Source organism: Varanus komodoensis, unplaced genomic scaffold, assembly GCF_004798865.1.
Source record: "Varanus komodoensis strain SLA01 unplaced genomic scaffold, ASM479886v1 scaffold10, whole genome shotgun sequence".
NCBI classification, from domain to species: Eukaryota; Metazoa; Chordata; class Lepidosauria; order Squamata; family Varanidae; genus Varanus; species Varanus komodoensis.
Window position 1 is genome coordinate 6,410,816 of NW_025335269.1, and position 21,114 is coordinate 6,431,929.

General features: G+C 42.1%; 1 protein-coding gene across 8 annotated transcripts in view; it reads left to right on the plus strand.

The window, feature by feature from the left end:
* The window catches only part of TNS3 (tensin 3), a 385,864-nt gene that overhangs the window by 104,838 nt on the left and 259,912 nt on the right, over positions 1-21,114 (plus strand). The window contains exon 1 of one of the 8 annotated variants that reach the window (XM_044453628.1): positions 18,262-18,321. The exons of the other annotated variants lie outside the window; for them this stretch is intronic. Coding sequence (XP_044309563.1) covers positions 18,268-18,321 — 54 coding nt within the window. The 5' untranslated portion in view covers positions 18,262-18,267. Of the gene's footprint in view, positions 1-18,261; positions 18,322-21,114 lie in introns of those variants that run through there. 8 annotated transcript variants of the gene reach the window in all.

A 21,114-nucleotide genomic window follows, 5' to 3' on the forward strand; every position in this document is an offset into this window, starting at 1 on the left:
TTCTTCTTGGGCTTTGTCGTTGTCCCGTCATGCCTTTTGGAAGATAGAAAACCGTCCTGTACAGAGTTTGACAATTGGCCAATCCAGTCTAGTACTGTCACTGTTGATGGGTGTTGGCTTTCAGGGGTTCAGGCAGGATTCTTTATGAGCCCTACCTGAAGGATTGTTCCATTGAACTCTGGACTTGCTGCATGGAAAGCATATGAGCTACGCCCTCTCTCTACATAAAGTTTCATGTGTGCCTACATATACACAAGCACAGTTGTTCACATTTTTCTTGCAGTTTTTTTCCTGCTGTCTTTCCTCTTTTATCCCATGTTCCATATTCTGGCCTGATTTTAAATTGTATGCTTTTATGCCCCTTGAGGCAGGGTGCGGCCTCCATGTTTGTTGCTGAAGTCATTTTGTTCAGGGCTGTGTAAATAAGAATAACAGTAAACCATGTTCAGGCCCCAAATGGAGAGGTCCCCTGGGCAAGAGTGGCAGGAAAACTTGTTGCTCTAGGCATGGGGCTAGTGGTCAAATGCCTTTTCCAGCCTCCCCAAGTGCCAAAAGGAGCACTTACTTGGGAACCGCTGGGAAAGGCGCCCTCCATCCCCATAGCCCCACTCAGTGCTGGTTGCAGTTTGTCTTCTCAATATTTTAAAGACTGCAAAAGCTAATGTTAAAGGTGGCTTTCCTGGTTCTGTTTTGGGGGTATTTGGGAAGTGTTCCCCCTAGATGCTCAGCAGTACTGGGGGAATTGCCCATGAATGCAAAAAACTATTTTAAAAACTAAAGTAATCCCCCTCACCCTTTGCATGGCAACAACCTGTCAAAGTATGTATGCCAGGTCAGTTCTTTGTCCCAGGACTTGGCAATGTGCTTCATGGAAATGGCCTGTTTTTCCTTTTCAAGTGTGATCCCCAGTTTCTTGCTGCAGGTGACTCCCTGTGCAGGGAGGCAGGCTTGTCCCTTTAAGTCACAGCCTTGCTCTCCTTCTCTGGCACTGGTGTTTCCCTCCGGTTTTGTCAATTCCTAGGGTGCTGTCCTCTCAGAATGAATGTAAAAACTGGGGGATGGTTGGGGCGTTAAATGACTTTTTATTTTATGGGTTCTTGACATTACTTTGGTGGGATCCGTTTTACTTCTGTGTGATCCACACTTGGGAAAGGGACAGCATCCCCCCATCAAAAAACACAAACAAAAAACAAAACAACAAAACACCACCTCTGACAGATTCTACTTCACAAGGTGTCTTCTACTCCTTTCACATTTTTAAATGAAAATCTGAAAATAGCTAGCTGTGGGCTACAGAGTCACAGTTTGGCATGGAAACTTGTACTGGCAATGCCTCAGCCTTCTTTCTTCCCACTCTGAGGTGCTGAAATTAGTTCTGTAAGTGGTTTATGAAGTGGGAGGATCACAGGAGTGACCTCCATTTCAATGCTACTCCTGCCCTGCATAGCATATTCATAGGTTTTACTCATCCTGGCTGGGTTGCATCCTAAGGTTAAAGCCATCATGTTAAATTGAGTTAAGAAACCAGTACTTCTCTAATGGATAATACTCAGCTTTTTCTCCTAGCTGCAGTTATCAAGAAGCTGTGCCTTTTAGTGTTACTATTTTTGCTTTGGAGAAGCCATGACAGTTAAAGTGATATAAAACCAAAGCTCATTTCCAAAGTAGATCTTTGCCCATATTTTTGGAGCCTCTGTTAATGTCTCGGTTGATGCCAACTGAGCATTAACATATGTAGAAGGAAAGGAAAGATTGATTCTCAGGTTCACCCAAGCCTGCAGAACTATTTGGTTTTATTTTAAAAGTTAAAGGGCTAGCATTCTTTTATTTCAGGAGGATGGTTTCCATTTGGATAAATGATACTGTCTGTGAAAACATATGTGGAAATCTCTGATACGGAGAAGAAACTGTCAGACTATCCAGCTATCCTCTTTGTTGACTTAAAATATTAGTGTGCATTTTTAGCATTCCCACACAGAGGGTGTGCTCCAGCTAAAGAAAAGTACTTTTAGTTGCAATGTGAAAGTTAGGCCTCAGATTCAGGCTGCATGCAGTTCTAAGCAGGTCATGCTGACCTAGTAGGGCCAATTTTTGATGGTTAGGATTGTGCTTGAATTGGTAGGCTTTGACATGGAAATTGGTAGGCCTTAACAATGCATAACTTGGACTTGATACTTTTCATTCACTAACACCTGTTGGTGAGCTAGAATTGGATGATTTTCCTCTAGCTTGCATATTATTTAATTTGATAGTGAACCCTTTCAGATGCTAATTAATTAGTGTGTGGGCAGAGGATGTATTCAACATGGTAATGAACACTTGTATGGGAGGACATCCCCTTCATGGATCACTGCCTTGTTGTGATGAAGGGGCTTGTGTAGTTCAATGAAGCTATGAGCTATGCTGTGCAGGTGCACCCAAGATGGACAGGTCATAGCAGAGAGCTCTGACAAAATGTGATCCACTGGAGAAGGAAATGGCAACCCACTCCAGTACCCTTGCCATGAAAACCCCATGGACAGAATCAGTAGGCATGATCAAAAGATATGATGCAGGAAGATGAGCCCCTCAGGTTGGAAGGTGTCCAGTGTGCTACTGGGGAAGAGCAGAGGGCTAGTACTAGTAGCACCAGAAAGAATGAAGCGACTGGGTCAAAGCCAAAAGGACACTCAGTTGTGGATGTATCTAGTGGTGAGAGTCCGATGCTGTAAAGATCTATACTCCATAGGAACCTGGAATGTAAGATCCATGAATCAAGGAAAGCTGGTCATGGTCAAACATGAGATGACAAGACTGAACATTGACATTTTAGGAATCAGTGAACTAAAATTCCTGATGAATATACAGTAGAGGTGACAAATAGATTTAAGGAATTAGATCTGATAGACAGAGTGCCTGAAGAACTATGGACAGAGTTTCGCAACATTGTACAAGCGGTAGCAACTAAAACCGTCCCAAAGAAGAAGAAATGCAAGAAAGCAAAATTGCTGTCTGAGGAAGCTTTAAAAATAGCTGAGGAAAGAAGGGAAGCGGAAGGCAAGGGAAAAAGAGAAAGATACACCCAATTGAATGCAGGATTCCAGAGAATAGCTAGAAGAGATAAGAATGCCTTCTTAAATGAACAGTGTAAAGAAATAGAAGAAAACAGTAGAATAGGGAGGACCAGAGATCTCTTCAAGAAAATTGGAGATATGAAGGGAATGTTTCATGCGAAGATGGGCATGATAAAGGACCAAAATGGCAGGGGAAACCATAGCTTTGGGTATATGAATTTTTGTCGGCAGGGTGATGTCTCTGCTTTTTAGTATGCTGTCTAGATTTGCCATAGCTTTCCTCCCAAGGAGCAAGTGTCTTTTAATTTTTTGGCTGCAGTCACTGTCTGAGGTGATCTTGGAGCCCAAGAAAGTATAATCTGTCACTACCTCCATTTCTTCCACATCTGTTTGCCAGGAATTTCCTATGGAAGCTAATAAAAATCCAGTACTTCTGTTGCTTTGTCCATAACCAGGCTGATCAGACCTTTCTGATTCTTCATCATTGAAGGAAAATGATGCCCCACCATCTTGTTCTATCATTGTAGCCGTTTTTGGCATATAACTTTCTTTACTATGTTACCTGGCTCTCCTGTGTATGGGTTGAATATGGGTTATCATTGAATCATATGTTGCTGTTATCTGTGAACCCTAACTTCTGCTTTAACACTGGGCTCTTAACCATGAACAACCCGGACTTCAGAACCCAACAACAAATTCTGGATCTTTCTCCTGTGTTGTTTGTAGTCATTAACCCAGATTTAAGTTATTGTTGTTCAATAACAACCCAAGTGTTTGTGACACCCCAAACTCAAATCATAATCTGAATTTTTGTTATCACATGTGAATCAGGTCGGTCTCTCAGGGTCCCCCCCCCCCCGGTGTGTGTGTGTCATTTGCTTCAGGGAAAATCCCTGTTCTATTCCTTAAGTATTTTCTTTCTGAACCCATGTGATCTGATGGGGATCAAAAGCTGTTGTACTAACTTTTTGTGATACATCTTGCCAGAGGAAAAGACTGCTTCATTGGGTTTTTATAAATTAGCTGATTGTCATGTATCCTGAATTTGTTTAAGTGAAATCCTTCAGGCATGCAAATGTCCCAGGTGCCTGCCTGCCTCTTGCTGAATGAAGGCATTTTAAAGGTGATTAGAACTTTGATACAGTTTTGAAAAGTTCAATGGTGTTGTCCATTACTTCTGGACTGACTGATACCTAGACCTTTCTACTTATCTGAGGCCCTCACTCTTGTCCTGCCCAAGGTCTTGATGACTTCAGGACAGAAGCTGCCACGACTATCTGAAATTTGAGAGGTGCCACCAGATCTTGGGTCTTCATAGTAGTAACTTCACTATGGAACTTCTTTCAATGGAAGGTTAGTTGCACAATGTTTCTTAGGGAAATGGTTCAGTGGTAGCAGATACTCACTTTAAAAGGTTAACTGGAATTAGGCTTTAGGTTTTGGTCCTGCTGAGGAATTTTGGTGCTGTAGTTTTAATATTTTTATTTGGTACTTTTATTGTATATTGAATACTTGTAATGGTATGATTGTAATAATTGCCTGTAAGCTGCAGTGGGTGCTATATTCAGCTGAGTGATGACTTTCAGAAGCTGCATATGGTTATGCTTCTGAAATGAAAATAACTTCTGGTGGGTACTTTTGTCTATTTTTGAATCCATAATCCAGTCCAGCAGTTCCTAGCCCTTTTCAAGAGGGAGACTTAAGTAGATGTACACATATCTCCTATTGAAATTAGTGGGATTTTTAAAATATTCAACTTTGGATCATAGGCAGACAGGAATAATATACAGATAGATACATTTGAGTGTGCTCATACATACGGCATCCTTTTTAAACTTCAAGTAAATCATTTAGAAAAATACAAATTTCTAGCATGAACAGAATGCTTGTGGAGGCTACAGAAAGAATGGTCACTTTGGCTTAATACACAGCTTATACCAAACCACAGTTAAGGAGCTTAGCACTTGCTTGGGGTGATACTTGAATATGCAAACTGTGATTTGGCCTCACCCAGCAGCTGAACATGGGAATCAGTGGTTGAAATGTGTTTCCAAATCAGGGCTTAACGTAATGTGCACATCATCAAGATCTGGTGTGCTCTGCTTTGTCATGTTGCCTTAGTAATGCAGGTTAGTCTGCTAACTGTGGTTCAGCTCCTGCATCTTGCATGACCCTTATTGTATTGGGTTCCCGCTGTCTCCTGCATCTTGGTATGCATTCTGCTCAGTTGTCCTGCCTCAAGTACCTGCATCCTGCCTGTTGCTTGCCTGTCCAATGTACTCGCACCTTTGTTTGTCCTTCTGGTTCTTGACTCTTGACTTGTTCTTAACCATGTCCTTGTTCTGTCCTGGTATGTACTTCTAGTTCCTGATCCTGGGCTGTTTAGTTACTAAGACTTGGACTTTGCTATTGGACTTGCCATTAAAACCTTAAGTTTGGACTCCATCTCACCTCAAGTACTGTTGCCCTAGTTCTGGTGCCTCTGTCTTGTTTCTGGCCACCCATGTCCTAGCCCTGGACCTTGACACACATTGGTAAAATGTAGTGCTTCTGAAGGGCTCTGCACCATTAAGACAGAAACCAAACAGCACAGAGGTCTCTAAGTCTGTATGTTTAGGTGGTCAAACCATGTGGTGGTTTCCAGCCAGTGTGGAATGCAAACCATTCTTGGCTTTGATGAACCAAACTTATCCATTGCTGTGGAAGAAACCTTGCACCAGCAGCTGAAATGAAAACAGATGCATGACTGTTTTCGGCATAAGTGCTACTTTATTACATGTACAAGGAGAGTTATATGAAGAAGTCCTCTGGATGATGCTTTGATCTTCTATCTCAGTGGTTAGAAGAACCCTTGGAACAGGCTGTTATATAATAATGCTAAGATACACTTCAGGGAATAACCAATCTTCTTTTAAGACATTGATACTTTTCCATCTTTCCATCTTTACTTTTAATTGCATATTGTAGGAGTTGTTTTTTTTTATTGAAAATAACTGTGAATTTTGACTACTTCCAGAGTTCCCTCTGTTTTTCTGGTGGGGCACCTGAGCCTGAAGCATCTGTCTGACAGGGCAGGCATTTAGTAGATGGTGTTCTTCCTGCCATAGAAATATAGGTAAAGGCATTTACCATGCTAGAATAAGAAAATCCACACCTGCCAAAATTTCATTCCATGCACAGCTATTAAGGTGTTGCCTTCTGCTGTATCTGCTCACCCCACACTTAACTAATATGCATGCTTTTAAAAAATTAATTGGGGCAAACCTTTATGGAGGCGGGAAGCACTTTCAAGATTACTAAGTACTTAGAATTTGCAAATCTCAATAGCCTGTTGTGACTTTGATGTGTTCTTGGGAAACTTAATTCAAGGATTGTTCAACTGTCAACTGAATAGAACTTTAAAATGTCTATTGAAGTTTCCTGTAAATAAAACAGGACAGCAAATATGGACAGTGCCTCCTCTCTTCCTCCTCATGCCCTCCGTCAGCACAGTGGAGGCTGCTGGAAAATGTTTAAGCTCAAGTATTGCTAAAGTTAAATATAGCCTCACAATTTCCCTCCCTAGTTTTTGTTTTTTTAAGTACAGCTGTTCATTTTCAGCAGAGAGATTGTTGCAAGGGGATCCAATACTGATATTGAATGCAGAAAGCTATTTTCTTTTATAACTTCCTTATTGGCACCAATCTCTCTCTTATGGCACTATTTTATTTTTCATCCCTGTTGATCATACCTGAAGGCCCTCTTTCCTATGTTTTGCTTTCCATGTTTTATCTCAGATTGAGTCTTAAATTTCTACCTTGTTTTCTGGGGTTTTTCTTTTTTGCAAAGTATCAAACACATCCTGTTCCTGGTGAATTTTGATACCACTTGTGAATGTGTTTGTGTTGCATTGATATACATCTAGTGTTTCTCCTGTTTCCATAGATGCCGCTTCTTGGTGTCATTTTTCTTATATATTAGCCTTTGCTATCATTTAATTTGGTTGGTTTTGACAACCCACGTGATATTTTGAGTGTGCTTGTGGTACCAGTCAGATTAAATTGCAAGAAGGGTACATTTCAAGGAGACAAGGAGATAGTGAGGGTAAACACAGTAGAAAAAATGGTTCACACATGAAGCTGCATTTGGGGAACGAAAGATTTCTGAATGTTACTGAAACATTAGAATTGTTTGAGGTGAAGCATGTTGTTTTGCTTGCTAATTTGCTCAAACATACCATTTGGACATACATTTTACCCACCTTGTTGGTGGCACCGTAGGGGCTGACGTAATCATTTGGCCTGAGAAATTGTCTCTGAAATGTTATGCCCAGTGGCAATAGTTCATTCTTGATAAAGAATGACAGTTCATATTCCTTTTACGAGGACATTTCATGTGCTGGAATTACCTTGTTTATAAGGGGAAAAATATAACTCAATGCATTCAGTATGGAGATGGGGCATTCCATGGCAATTTTTCCATCCTCCAGCCATATAATTTGATGTGCATGCTGTGAGTAGGGCTACCGTAAGTTTTGCTTCACTTGGGGAGTAATGCTATTGATGTGGATCTGGGAGCAGGGAAACCCACAGTGTGAACTTACGCTGGGGGTTTCAAAAGACAGGTTGTTCCTAAAATATGTCCTGGGGGTAGTGTTCTTGAGAAAATGACTTAACAAGGAAGGTATCCCCAATATCTCTGGCATGAAAATTAGAAAGGGTCCAGAGAAGGGCAGCACAAATGATCCAGGGTTTGGAAACACTATCGTATGAGGAGAGACTGAGAGAACAGGGCATGTTCAGCCTTGAGAAGAGAAGACTGAGGGGGGCATGATATCCCTCTGTAAGTACTTCAGAGGCTGTCACAGAGAGGAAGGTCAAGATCTCTTCTTGCTGATCCCAGAGTGCAGGACACGGAACAATCAGTTTAACAACCAGATTCAGGCTGGAGATCAAGAAAAGTTTCCTCACTGTCAGATCAATAAGACAGTGGAACCAGCTGCCTAGAGAGGTGCTGGGCTCGCCCACACTAGAGGCATGGTAAAAGACACAGCCATCTGTGGACAGCCATCTGAGTGGAATGGTGTAACCTGGTGTCCTGCACCAGCAGAGGGTTGGACCCAGTGGCCGTCATGTCCCCTTCTAACTCTACTATTCTGTGATTCAATTATTTGTTAGGAAAAGGCAAGGGCAGAGCAGGCAGTCTCTGCTGGGAGTGGATAATTCTGTTGTGCCAAATGTATCACTGGGTAGTATTCAGCTGTGACCTTCTGCTAGGGCAAAGGATGGTGTGCTGGTGGAAACTGATGTTTGCACAAGTCGAGACTAGCATTTGCCGGAACAATAGGAAACTAGTTCTCATGACTGGACTTCCTCATATTCTCCTCCCTACTCCGGCCACCATGCATGTCTCAGCATCTCACGAGCAGATTTTCCATGTGTTTTGGGGAACTGTAGGGGAGAAGAGAGGATGGGAAAGCCTTGCTGAGTTGAGTGAGTTTGCTTTTCAGCATCAGTAACACCAGTGGGATACCAGAATTGGATGCTGCCCATTGAGAAAGGCCAAGCTGAATATTTTCTGTGAAATGGCTTTTGGAGAGCAAACTTTCACTATATCATTATGTGTAGTTAGTTTTTAGCCATGGAAGTATGATGGGAAATTTAATTTTGAAGTTGTACTTCACTGGAAAGCTCACAAAGGTTTTCTGTCACTGTGGCATGCAATTATTACAATAGCCAGGTTTGTAACTTTTACCTGTTAAAGGCAATTTTAAGTAAACAACTCTTTCAAAGAAAGTGAAGAGTACAGAATATTGAGGAGACATATGTCATGATAACACAAACTGCATAACATTTTTTATGTATTAAAAGATATGATATGTGTTTGCTGGCTCACAAATCTGATACAATTGTTATATGGAAGGAAAAAGTAATTGGGAGGGAAGAGGAAACGGACATTTTTAAAAGACATAAACTTGTCAAAAATTAGATTTTATTCACAAGGATGATAAGCAGCTTGAAGAATTTGGGACCATACAAACCATTATTTTTTTCATTCTCAGTGGTAGTGGTAAAAGATTAATGCCCACTTCATTCCTATGCCCACTGTGTGTATCTCTCTTATTTGCAAGTCAGCTGGGCAAAGTGTGGAAATGCTTTTCTGCATTAGGATAAGGGATCTTCTTATTAGGATATGAGCTATTGGACTCCTGAATCTTGTTTCCATTGGCTCAGTAGTTCTCAGCTGTGTTCCCAGAAGCCTGAAATTGCTTTTTGAGGAGATCAGTAATTGGAAGGCAGTCTCTTGCAACATGCAACTCCCAAGAGAGGGCTAGATGAGTTCAGAATCTCACTGTCAGTCAGGAGCCTCTGTGAATGTCATGCAACACACCTCACAAGCTTCTTCGTTGTTCAGGGGTGCCTTAGCGCACAGACAGACCAACGTGGTAAAGGTTCCTTAAAATAGTCTAAAAGCAGTATTGGAGATTTGTGCCATTATCAGTTGTGGCCTCAAAAGCTATAGAGCTTCAATGATTCCCCTTTATATCTGGCTTTGCTGAAATAGGGCCAAGCCCACAAATACCACTCTGAGCTTCTTGGCAGCAACACAGGAGAAAAATGGAATAAAACAATTTTCTGTGACCAAAACAGAGCAGGAACTATGATAGTCATATTTAATGCATTTATATATCACTTTTCCTGTAATATACAGTGCTTGAAACAAAGCAAAAACAGGCACAATAATTATGAGATACTAGGCTGAAACATAAACTCAGTTCATTTAAAATACATCAAAATCTTATTTATCTATCTATTTAGAACTTTTGTGCCCTGTCTAACCACTGACATCTTGGGATGACTTACAGTAAGATTTACAATAAAATTTAAGTATAAGTGCTACAAGTAGTTCACTTAACAACATGCAGCAGTACTGGTAATAACATATACTAACAATAAAATGTCTCATCTACATCAAATTCACAACAGAAAAGGGAAAGAAAAAACCAGATAGCATTTCAGCTGCCTACCAGAAATGGCAGAAAGAGACTCTCACATCAACTGGTTCCTTGCCATGAGCAAAGCAAGGGCACCCTCAACCACATGCTTGGGGGCAGGGGAGGAAAGATGGACAGTGTGTCTCCCTGGGCAGACTTCTTCATGGAAACAGGACAAATACCTCCTTTCACACACCTCAAAGACAGCAGTTCCCTTGTTAGGGCTCTTATGGCTGGGAGTGAGGCAAGGCCAAACCATGAGGGAAAACACAGAGGGCCAGTTTGCATGCTTGAACAGCCCACCTTTAAGCCATGGTGGGTTGCAGCACATGCAGGTGTGTGGCCAGTTTGAACAGCCCATTGTCTGTCATGTTGTCCAAACCTGAGGACCATGGGTTATGCAAGACTTAAGCAGTCTCTTCATGATTTATGTTAAAATCTGTAAGTAGTTTATGTTGCAAATAAACTGCAAGTGGATTTCCTTGTGCTTTCAGAGAGAGAAACTCAATCAGGTTTACATGATCAAAGCAGCTCATTATGGTATGTGCCAATCCATGCTGGGTGGTTTGACTATTAGGCTTGCCTTATAGTTCAAACCTGGGCAATGTGGTCTAAACCCAAGAACAACCCTGAGTTTGCATAACCTGAGATTCCCAGGTTTGGACACGAGAGGCTGTGCCTCGGACCCCAATATTCACGCCCTGCCCAGAGCACACTTGCTCATGCTCCACTTGCCCTACATGGTAGGGCTGCTTTGGCCATGTAAGCCCAGTCAGGGTCTCTCTTGCAGTACTGTATTATTTATCAAAGCATTTTTCAGGGCATGTATTTTAATGTGAACCACAAGTATTTTGATATATTATGCAGTATGGAAGTATAATAAATATACTGCCTGGCACTGATCTGTCACATATATGAAGTGACTTGCATTTTACTTGACACAGAGCTTTTCAGATATTTTTGAAACCCTGGCTTCGTTCTTAACATACTCTGTCTCCCATTCTTTCCTTCCCTGGTTTGTATTCAACTTTCTGTACCTTTCAAACTCAGTCCTAGGGAACATCTGTTTGGCAGGTGAGTTTATGGAATCCTTGGTCCCAGCTGTACATATAGAGTGCACAGATCTGTGGACATAGGGCACTAATGCAGTATAAGCAGTGCAAGAGGGACATGACTGGAGCATTTCAGACTTGTTTGTAGGACCAGTCAGGGAAGAAGACATAGCAGAAGATACTGTGGCCTGAAGGTCCCATCTGCAAATTATTTTATTGAAAGTAATTGCTCCTTAGTAATGTTCTGAAGACTGTTCTTCCATTAAATAAATAAAATCATTTAAAACAACATATAAAAATCACACTATCAGACACCGAAAGGACATGGGGAAATGGGAAAGTTTTTCACCTGGTACTTAAAAAAAGACAAGGATGGGACCAGGAGCACCTCTTGGCAGAGGAAATTCTAGAGATAAGGTCCCATCTCCTGTCAACACCCACCTTGCCTCAAAAGGCCTGGAGGCAAATCAGGTTAAGCTTGTATGGTCCTTCAGATAACTGGCTTTCCGAGTCCAAAAGATGTTCCTTGCTGAAAGGAGGACTAGAAACCAATGTTAACTGGCAATTTGAATTCCATGTATCTGGTCCTAGCTAATGATTGTGTTTTGTACTAGCTATAGCTCCCCAACTGTTCTCAACTCTTTTATATTCTTTAATCGCTTCCCAGCAGCTTTCATGGTTAGCATGGCAGTTTTGATGGCTGCCACTGCAAATGTTCTGCTTTCTGTTGATTGCTTTTCTTTCTTGCAATTGCACACAAACACCTCACACTTTGGAAACTACGGGCTTAGCGCAAAGAAGATGATGTAGCTAGCTGTAATGCATATTTTCTGAAATGGTTATATGACTAAAGTGCTGATAGTTGTGCTGTGTGTAACTGTGTGTGGTGTGTGTGTGTGTGTGTGTGTGTGTGAGAGAGAGAGAGAGAGAGAGAGAGAATCATTGGACACTTGTGGAGAGCATGTGACTTAAAACATGTGGTTTTAATGAATTCTTGTGTTCTCTGATGTAGATTTTTATGGGGTATAGCAAGCTTGTTAATGAGGGGCATCTGGTTAAGTCAGTGCTGCATGATATAGAAACAAAACTGTATTTCAATCCTTAAGAAGAGGGTCTTAAACTTAAAAGCCAAAAATAGAATACTCTAGAAATGATGATTCTGAAATGAAATCTGGGAGTTCTGTCTTAACTAAGGGCAGCCTATTCATTTTCTTTTGGTTTCCACCAAGGAATGACAGATAGCTCTGCAATTGTTACTTAAGTCACCCTGTTTCAATTTACACCAGAGCATCATAGGGTGAATCCACACAGAGGTGGCTATGGGTTGTTAGTTCCTGAAGTAAGAGCTTCTGGTGTTGCGATGTTGGTAGGAGTGCCGAGGAAGGAACAATTCCTTGAGGGAAGCAAAGTCTGGAAAAGAGGCAGGAGCAGTTCTGGGTGGAGAGCCAAGTGGTTTGGGCTGATCAAGAGCAGAATTTGGCAGAAAAGTTGTCTTGTCTTCCTTAGGCATCCTTCCCCATCCTGGTCCTCTCCAGAAGTTTTAGATGTCAGCTCCCATTAGTTCCCAGTCAGGAATGCTGGGAGCTGTGCTCCAAAACATCTGGAGGACCACAGGTTGGGAAAGGCTGACTTAAGGTTTGCAACAACAGAAGGGGAAGGCAAGCCAGCTGTGCAGAAATGACGGTTAATCTGAAATATTGATGCAAATCTGTTAACTAGAATTTTTCATTATGACACATATGCCTGTAATTTACCAGTGGCACTGTCTCCCACTTAATTTCTGGCCTCAGTCCAAAGTGTTGTTTGCGACCCTTTAAAGACCTTCACAGCTCAGCATACTAGAAGCACTGTGTGCCTTCCTGTATGCTAAGATTGCTGGCAGAGGCCCTTCTTCAAGAGCCTCTGCTCTTTGAAATAAGACAGGTGGTTCCAGGGAAAGGCCCTATTTGGTGGTGGCACTCTGCCTGGAATGCTCACTTCAGGGAGGTTTATGTGTCATGTAATTGAACGGGATCTTAGAGGTTATCATGTCTGACCCCCTTGTTCAGAGTGGAATCTGCAGTGCAGAATGCAACTATAGTATCCCTGACAGTTGCCTGCCTAGTTCCTGCTTAAATACAACCCGTGAAAGAGAATCGTTCCCTTCCTGAGGCACTGTTCAAGAGCACTTACCTTTAGAAAGTTTCTCCTAATGCTTAGTCAGTATCTGCTTCCCTGCCATTATCATCAATCTGGAATGATAGAGAACAAGGGTGCACCATCTTCTGTACGAAGGCTGTTCAAGTATTTGAAGACCACAGTCTTACGTCCCTTTTCTTCTCCAGTTGAAACAAAACCAGCTCTTTCAGCAATTCTCCATTGAGTCTAGACCTCTCTCCTCTTCATTTGAACACTTGAGTCTATGCAGAGGCCCTGCTCTGGAGCAAAACTCTAGCATGAAGGAGCAGGTGGCTTTTCAGGTAAAATACAATATGATATGATAGAATAGAATAATTTGAAACTGTAGTGTAAAAGAAGAAAAATAAATTAAAATAAAACCTAGGCAGTGCAAGGATTTAAAATACACTAAGGGCACAAGCTTATGCCTACTTAGACAGGAAAAAGGCCTCAATTCCCAGCCTGCCCCAGTCAGTGTGGCCAGGTATAGGAGTTTTTTCTTCCTAGCATGCATACGATTCTCCAAAATGACAGAAGGTGTCAGAAGGTGTCCAATGTGCTACTGGGGAAGAACAGAGGGCTAGTACTAGTAGTGTCAGAAAGAATGAAGCGACTGGGTCAAAGCCGAAAGGACACTCAGTTGCAGATGTATCTGGTAGTGAAAGGAGAGTCTGATGCTGTAAAGATCTATACTCCATAGGAACCTGGAATGTAAGATCCATGAATCAAGGCAAGCTGGATGTGGTCAGACAAGAGATGACAAGACTGAACATCGACATCTTGGGAATCAGTGAACTAAAATGGGCAGGAATGGGTGAATTTAATTCGGATGACCATCAGGTATACTATTGTGGGCAAGAATCCCTCAGAAGAAATGGAGTACCCTTCATAGTCGATAAAAGAGTAGGAAAAGCAGTACTGGAATACAATTTCCAAAATGACAGAATGATCTTAGTTTGAATCCAAGGCAAACCATTCAAATCACAGTAGTCTAAGTCTATGCCTCAACCACTGATGCTGAAGAGGCTGAAGTTGAGCGGTTCTGTGAAGGCCTACAACACCTTCTAGAATTGACACCAAAAAATATATATATATTGTATATTGTGGTGTCTTAATTTGTTGCAAGTTTAACTTTTTGAGAAATAAGAACTGACCTTCACATGGTTGTCTTTTGAGGCTGACAGCTCCAGGCCTCCTTCACCTATTTCACTGGTGGTTTGGTTGCCATTAAGGTGGCAACTCCTGTAGGTGCTCTTCTGTCTGAGGTGGCATCCAGAAAGTTTAGGTTTGCACCCACCAGCTCCCCTTCCTCCCCCTCCAAAAATGAATATCAAACCTTGTAGCAAGCCACTTGGGTCCCATATGTGTTCAGCCATGGAAAGGCACCACTCCAGATCTGGGTTTGGCTTAAAATAGAATAGAAGTAGAGTTGGAACGGCCTGTAAAGCCATCATATCTCACCCCCTGCTCCCTTTCCCCATCTGGTCACCCATCCAGCTGCAGGCTGCACTCTCCCAGCTTAGCATAGTTCCATGCTAGCTCAGTGTATAGCTATGCAGGCAGGACTTGGTTGGGGTTTGCTGCTGGTTTCCCATACACGGCAATATGCCTGTTTATACCAGTGGCTGCAGAACTTATTCGGGACAGTGCTGTTGCGCTCTTATCCTGCTTGTGGGATCTTGTGGGCAGCTGGTTTGCTGGTATGAAACAGAACCCTAAATGCATTGTACTATTAAGTGGTAAATAGAGGCAGGGGATGTTCAGAAGCAACCTTGTCAACAGGTCCTTAACTGGAAAGAATATGATTATCCTGAGCAAGGTATTGCAGCTAGGGATGTGCAGTACTGGGAAAACTCATTTCAGAGTTGCAACACATTTCTAGCCTTATCTCCAAGAGAGCACTGCATTGGGTTTTGTTTGTTTGTTTGTTTTTCGATTTATATCCTGCCTTTTTCCTACAAAGGGCTCAAGGCAGCTTACATCATCTCTCCTCCCCCATCTTATCCCCACAACAACAACCCTGTGAGGTAGGTTGGACTGAGAGTCTGTGACTGGCCCAGAGTCACCCAGTTGGCTCCATGGCTGAGCGGGGACTTGAACCCAGATCGTCTGAGTCCCGGTCCCATGCTCTTAACCACTACACCACACTGGCTCTCAGCTTTTGCAAAATTGCTTGAAATATTTCCACGGACATGGAACCATGAATGGTGTGCCTCTAGTGCAGTTTGTACTAACTGATTTGCTTGAATCAAGGGAACTAATTAGATTCCAGTGAGAGTTGTTGCTGTTCATGTTCTTGTTGCAGCATTTAACATGAGAAGTACGAACACACATGCACAGGCAGGCATTCTACCTTGAGCATCTTGAAATTTCTGACAGTTAATTTCATATTTGTTCAAAGCTCAGGCCTCTGCTTTTACAGTTTATAGATTCATAAAATAGTAGGGCTGAAAGAGGCCAGGAAGACCTTCGGGTCCAGCCCCCTGCTGGTTCAGGATGCCAAATCACACCATCCCATTCAGATGACTGTCTAGTTTCTCTCTGAATGTCTCTAGTGTGGAAGAGCCCACCATCTCTCTAGGCAGCTGGTCCCACTGTTGTATTACTCTGACAAGACGTTTTTCCTGGTGTCCAGCCTGAATATGGTGTACTGCAGTTTAAATTCATTCTCCTGTGTTCTGTACTGGGGGATAAGTGAGAAGAGGTATTTTTCCTTCTTCTTTGTGACAGCCTCTGAGGTATTTATTGAGTGCTATCATATCCCTTTGTAGCCTTCTCTTTTCAAGGCTAAACATACCCAGCTCTCCCAGCCTTCATCATAGGGCTTGTTTTCCAGCCCCTGGATCATCTTCAATGTTCTCCTCTAAACAAATTGCAGAGAAGAGACCCAGTTTGTACAAATTTACCTGGTTTTAGAAAAAATTACACAAATTGTAATTTCTTTTAAGGGTGAAAGTTCATATGCTGTCCAGTCCAGGGATGTAGGTATGGAATTTGTGGGGCCAGTTTGGGAAAACCATTGGATTTTTTACCCCACTGTGGGATACCAAGTACATCCCTAATTGCAGCTTTCTTCTGAGGTACAGGAGACTACAGTTAATGTGCACCCTTGCTGCACTGGTTACTTGTGTTTTTTGAGCCCAATTCAGAGTTGTGGTCTTGATCTTTAAAATTTTAAATTGTTTCGGACCAAATTAAGTGAAGGACCACCTTCATCCATACCAACCTGCCTGTACTTTAAGATTAGCAAAAGTTCCCCTTCTCATTTGCCCACTGGTGAGGGCAGGTAGGTGGGGGAATCCATGAGAGAGGGCAAGTGGCCCCATTTCTTTAGGATGAGTTGCCATGGAAAGCTTTTAAGGACATGAAGATTTTCTTCTTTACCGTGGTCTGCCTTTGATTATGTTTTCTCAGACTGGCTTACCAGGACTGTAGTGTTGTTGGTTCTGGCTTATGTGGATGTTGATTGTTCTATGGAAATTTTGCTGCTTGTATTTTGTATTATTATGGATATTTTTGTATATTGTACAGTGCATTGAGAGGGATCCTACACTGAAAGGACGCTAAATGTTTTAAGTAAGCAAGTATGATGCTTCCGGCTAAGGAGTAACTGGCAAGGAAACTAGTGCTTCTAGCTCAGGGATAGACAATTTGTGATCCTCCTGAAGTTATGGCTTACAACTTCTATTAGCCCTAGCCAGTACAGTCAGCAATGAGTGATGGTGAGAGTCGGTGGCCAAAATATCTGGTGAGCCCAGAGTTGCTCACACCTGCTCTAGCCAGTCTCTCTCACTGCTGGTCATCTCTCCCCCTCCTCAAGGTATTTTTTTCAGGTTGAGAAGGGAGGGAGTGGGTGCTCCTGTGGCACATACTACGTTTTTTTCTGTGCGTATGCATAACCTTCTTGAAAGGTTTCCCCAACTGCTGCAGGAGTCTTTAGGAAAACAGCTAAAAATCTCTAATAAATTTCAAGGCAAGCTGAGCAAAATTAGCTCATTGCCACTCGCAACTCTTCCGTCAATGATACATTGCTCAGGGGTGCCTTTTACTGGAATGGGATTTGCTTCAAAGATACTAGATCAGTGCCTCCATTTCAAGTTATTTTAGAAACAGAACTGTTCTTCTTTGGGGCATTTGTATTAGATAGGTTTCCTCTGTGGCATTTAAAAGGCAATACTGTATGTACTGCATCCTGATGTTTTGTTTTTACACCCCCCCCCCACACACACACACTTTGTTTTGAGTTTTTCATGTGGGCACCATTGTTGAAGAACTGTTTGATGGTTCCTTTTAGCTGCAGGCAGGAGAAACTTCTTTCTTTAAAAAGCAGTAGTTCAAACAGGCAGAGTGCTTGCTTCTGTTATAGTTAACAATGACACATTTTGAGGCAAAGAAGGGTATGTGACTCCATGGTTGGATGGGGAAGTATTTGCTGTATAGTGGTGTTGGGATTTAGTGGCACTTCATCCTTCCTCTGCTTGCTAATTCACTAGTGCAGTCCTCTGTTCTGGCCTTTTTCTTCTTCCTCTTGGCCCTGCACCCACTGGGATTACAGAAGTTCCCAATTTGAATAGGTTTGATGTGGCAGAATCCATGGGCAGGTGAGAATTAAGCCTCTCTCCTTGTATTCATTGATTCTACCTTGTACCCCATTGACCCTTCACATGCATGCTTGGGAAAAACCTATATTTGCTAATGTATAGTTCCATTTTCCAAAAACAGATCAATCTTGAAAGCACCCAAGAGGGATCTTAAAGCTTTACTAGGAAACTTGCTGCTTTACCCAGATCTTTTTTTCAACTCCCTACTTTATTGATACTTAAAATGATGCCCTTGAAGTGTTCAAGATCCAAGATACGTTGGAAACTAAGTTGTGCATTAGTTAGATACACTTGTGTGTTACTGTATTTTTTGCTTTATGCAGCATTCTAACATCTCACTTTTACAGAGAAGAAGAGAAGTGAGTTACCATTGCTTTTGATTGTGGAAATAATCTTAAAATAGGGGGAGTTCTGATGAAATCCCAAGAGCCATGCATAGATTCAAATGGGTGTCCTCCTTGGATTGCTGTAACTGCATGTGGCAGGTAGGAAACGTTTTTATCACGTGATGACCGCATTTCCAGAATTCTTTTGGGGGGGGGGGGAGTGTATAAAGCTTCTGTATTGTTAATTGACTTTCCTGCATATTCATATTCCATGCACTTCCAATATAATGTAACAGTTGAGAAAATTACATATTTTGCTTCTGACCCTGATTGCAAAGGCATATAAGATGACACTTAGAAATGAAAAGACCAAATAGAGCAACTTTGGGTCAGAGCCTCATGGCATGTTCTTCAAAGACACAGATGACTTCAGAGCTGGTTACAAGTTATCTGTGAGATGTCTGAAAGCTGAGTGGATTAATAAGCCTTGTCTCTCTTGTACTTAATAGCATTGGTAATTCATCTCCCAAAAAGAGATGAATTTGAGAGAGAGTCAAAAACCAAAAATCCAAATGAAATGTCAACCAAAGCTAATGGTGGTAAATGTACAACAGTAAACTCATTTGGTTGCTTTTTTAAAGTATCAGCTACCTGAAGTGGGGTTCAAGTTTGTCTGGAAAGCCTTCTTCCTAAAATCTGATGGCGGCTTTGAGCCTGTTTTTTTCTGGCAGAAAATTCCATACATTTTTAATAAATAATGACAAGTATCTGTGTTGCTGTCTGTAGTAACCCAGAGGATGGAAATGTACTCTGGAAATGTAATCTGTTCAGGAGCACTTTAATTTATTCCTGTGTTCTGGTATTGAAGCATGGTACAAATTGAATCCTGACCAGTTGGATTACTGTTGCTGATTCTGCCCGACTAATTAAAAACATCTGGAACATTAATCAAAGTTGACAAAATGTCTTCTATATAGCCACAGGTCCATGTTCTTAGGCACATAAGTGGCAAAGAACATGGGATTAAGGGAAGTTTTACCCAACATGTGATGTACACATAGCAAATTTATGCAGCATTTTAGTAAAATGGGAAATAGTTATTTCTAAAGTGAGGGAATTAGTACAACCATTGCAATCCAGAAGTAAAATGTTGTTTTTATGGATTCTTTTCTTAATGTATCCACATACCTACATGCATTAAAAGAGAGAAAAATGACTTGGTTAGTATCCTAGACTCCTGATTTTTAGACCCCTATACCAGTTATGATACAGCCAACATAGAGGAAAGGAAAGGTGGGGGGTTGGTGAAATTACCATTTGCCAAATAAGGAGTTGAAGGAGGCATTTGTGAAATGGCAAGACAATGGACTGCTTGTCTGTGACTCAGTTCATAAATCATGGCAATTCCCAAGTGGCTCTGGCAAGAGTAATTCCTGGAATTGCTGTATGCAAGAGCACTGACTCCCATATTCTCGCTGCTTCTACTTCCTCATTTGCTTGCTGCTTCTCCATTCTTAGGTCAGCAACCCAAGAATGCCCCATTTCTGGGTTGTTATTGTGACATCTGGATGTAGGAACTATGGGTTGTTAACAGATAATGGGTGATTGTTGGGTTAACTCATAAGCAACCCAGGAATAAGGCATTGGTTTAAATAAAAAGCTGGACTGTGGAGAACCAGAGTTCTCTATATGATTCCCTGTAAGATTTTAAAAAAAATGGCTAAAAATGGTCGTGCCCAACTTGAGCCCTTCAGTAGCAGCTTTGCTACTGAAGCTCCCTGCTTGACTAACTATTGGATGAAAAACTGACAACTCTCACTTAGGTTGCAGTCCCTTGCAAGGCACCAGAAATGGAAGTAGGGGCGTCACAATTCTGCATGGAACCTGGCTGTGGATTCAACCAGTACTTTACCGTGTGATGATGCTTTCTTTTTCAGCATGCAAGACCAGCTGAGCTTCAGGGCAAATGAGGTACCAACGTGGTTCAGCAAAGGATTGTGAGGAAAAGTCTTAGTAGCCAGTTGGATCTTAGAGTTATGATCCACAAATGGGAGGGATTATGGCAAGCAAAAAGAGAGGTCAGCTGTTTCTAATATTCTGGAGCTGTTTCAGATTCAGAACAAGGGTGCAAAGGGCACTTTTGCTCAAATGCCAGACTGAGGGTGTGTCAAAACAAAGAGAACTATAGTTCCACTGTAGGGAAAAAATGCTCAAGGAGATTTCTAGCTGCTTGATTGAGCTCAGTGTAATGGGAAACATAGTATAATGTAATAGTCATTCTTCGTCGTGGCCTCTGTGCATCACACATACGGGTTCTGTGCCTGCGCAGTGCCTTTGGCCGGAAGATTAACAGCTAATGGTTTTTGGCGGGAACTCCGCTCCCCCTCCCCCCTAGCATTATATAAGGAGCGGAGTGTCCGCCATTTTCTAGTCTTTGCGACCGCCGTTCGTTGTGCCTCGTGCCGCTTCGCTCTGGCTTAGATTGTTACTTACCTTCTCGCTCGTTGAAAAATCTCTCTCTTTTTCCTTACCAAGTTAGTATCCCTCATTCCTGTTGTTAGTACTTCACTTGTTTCTTAACCTTTTCACCGTTTTTTTCTCTCTTTCATTCCTAAACAAACAAACAAACAAAAATATTACTTTCCCGCTTTACTATCTCCTTTTTTCTTCTATTTCTATGATGGCGCAACGGGCGGCGTTCTGCAAGTGCGGCAAGTGCGGCTCCAAAATGCCCGCCACGGACCCGCATGATCTGTGCCTCCTTTGTTTGCGGGAAGGGACAGAACCGATAAGTGCGGCCATTGTTTGGCCTTCTCTAAACAGGCAAGGAAGAACCGGGAGAACTGCCTCTGCTAACTTTTGTGGGACCAGGCTCTCCTCCGATCGGACCTGCTGGTGGCTAAGCCTCCCACTGTTGTGGCCCCACCTGAAGGCCGTCCAACTTCGACTGAC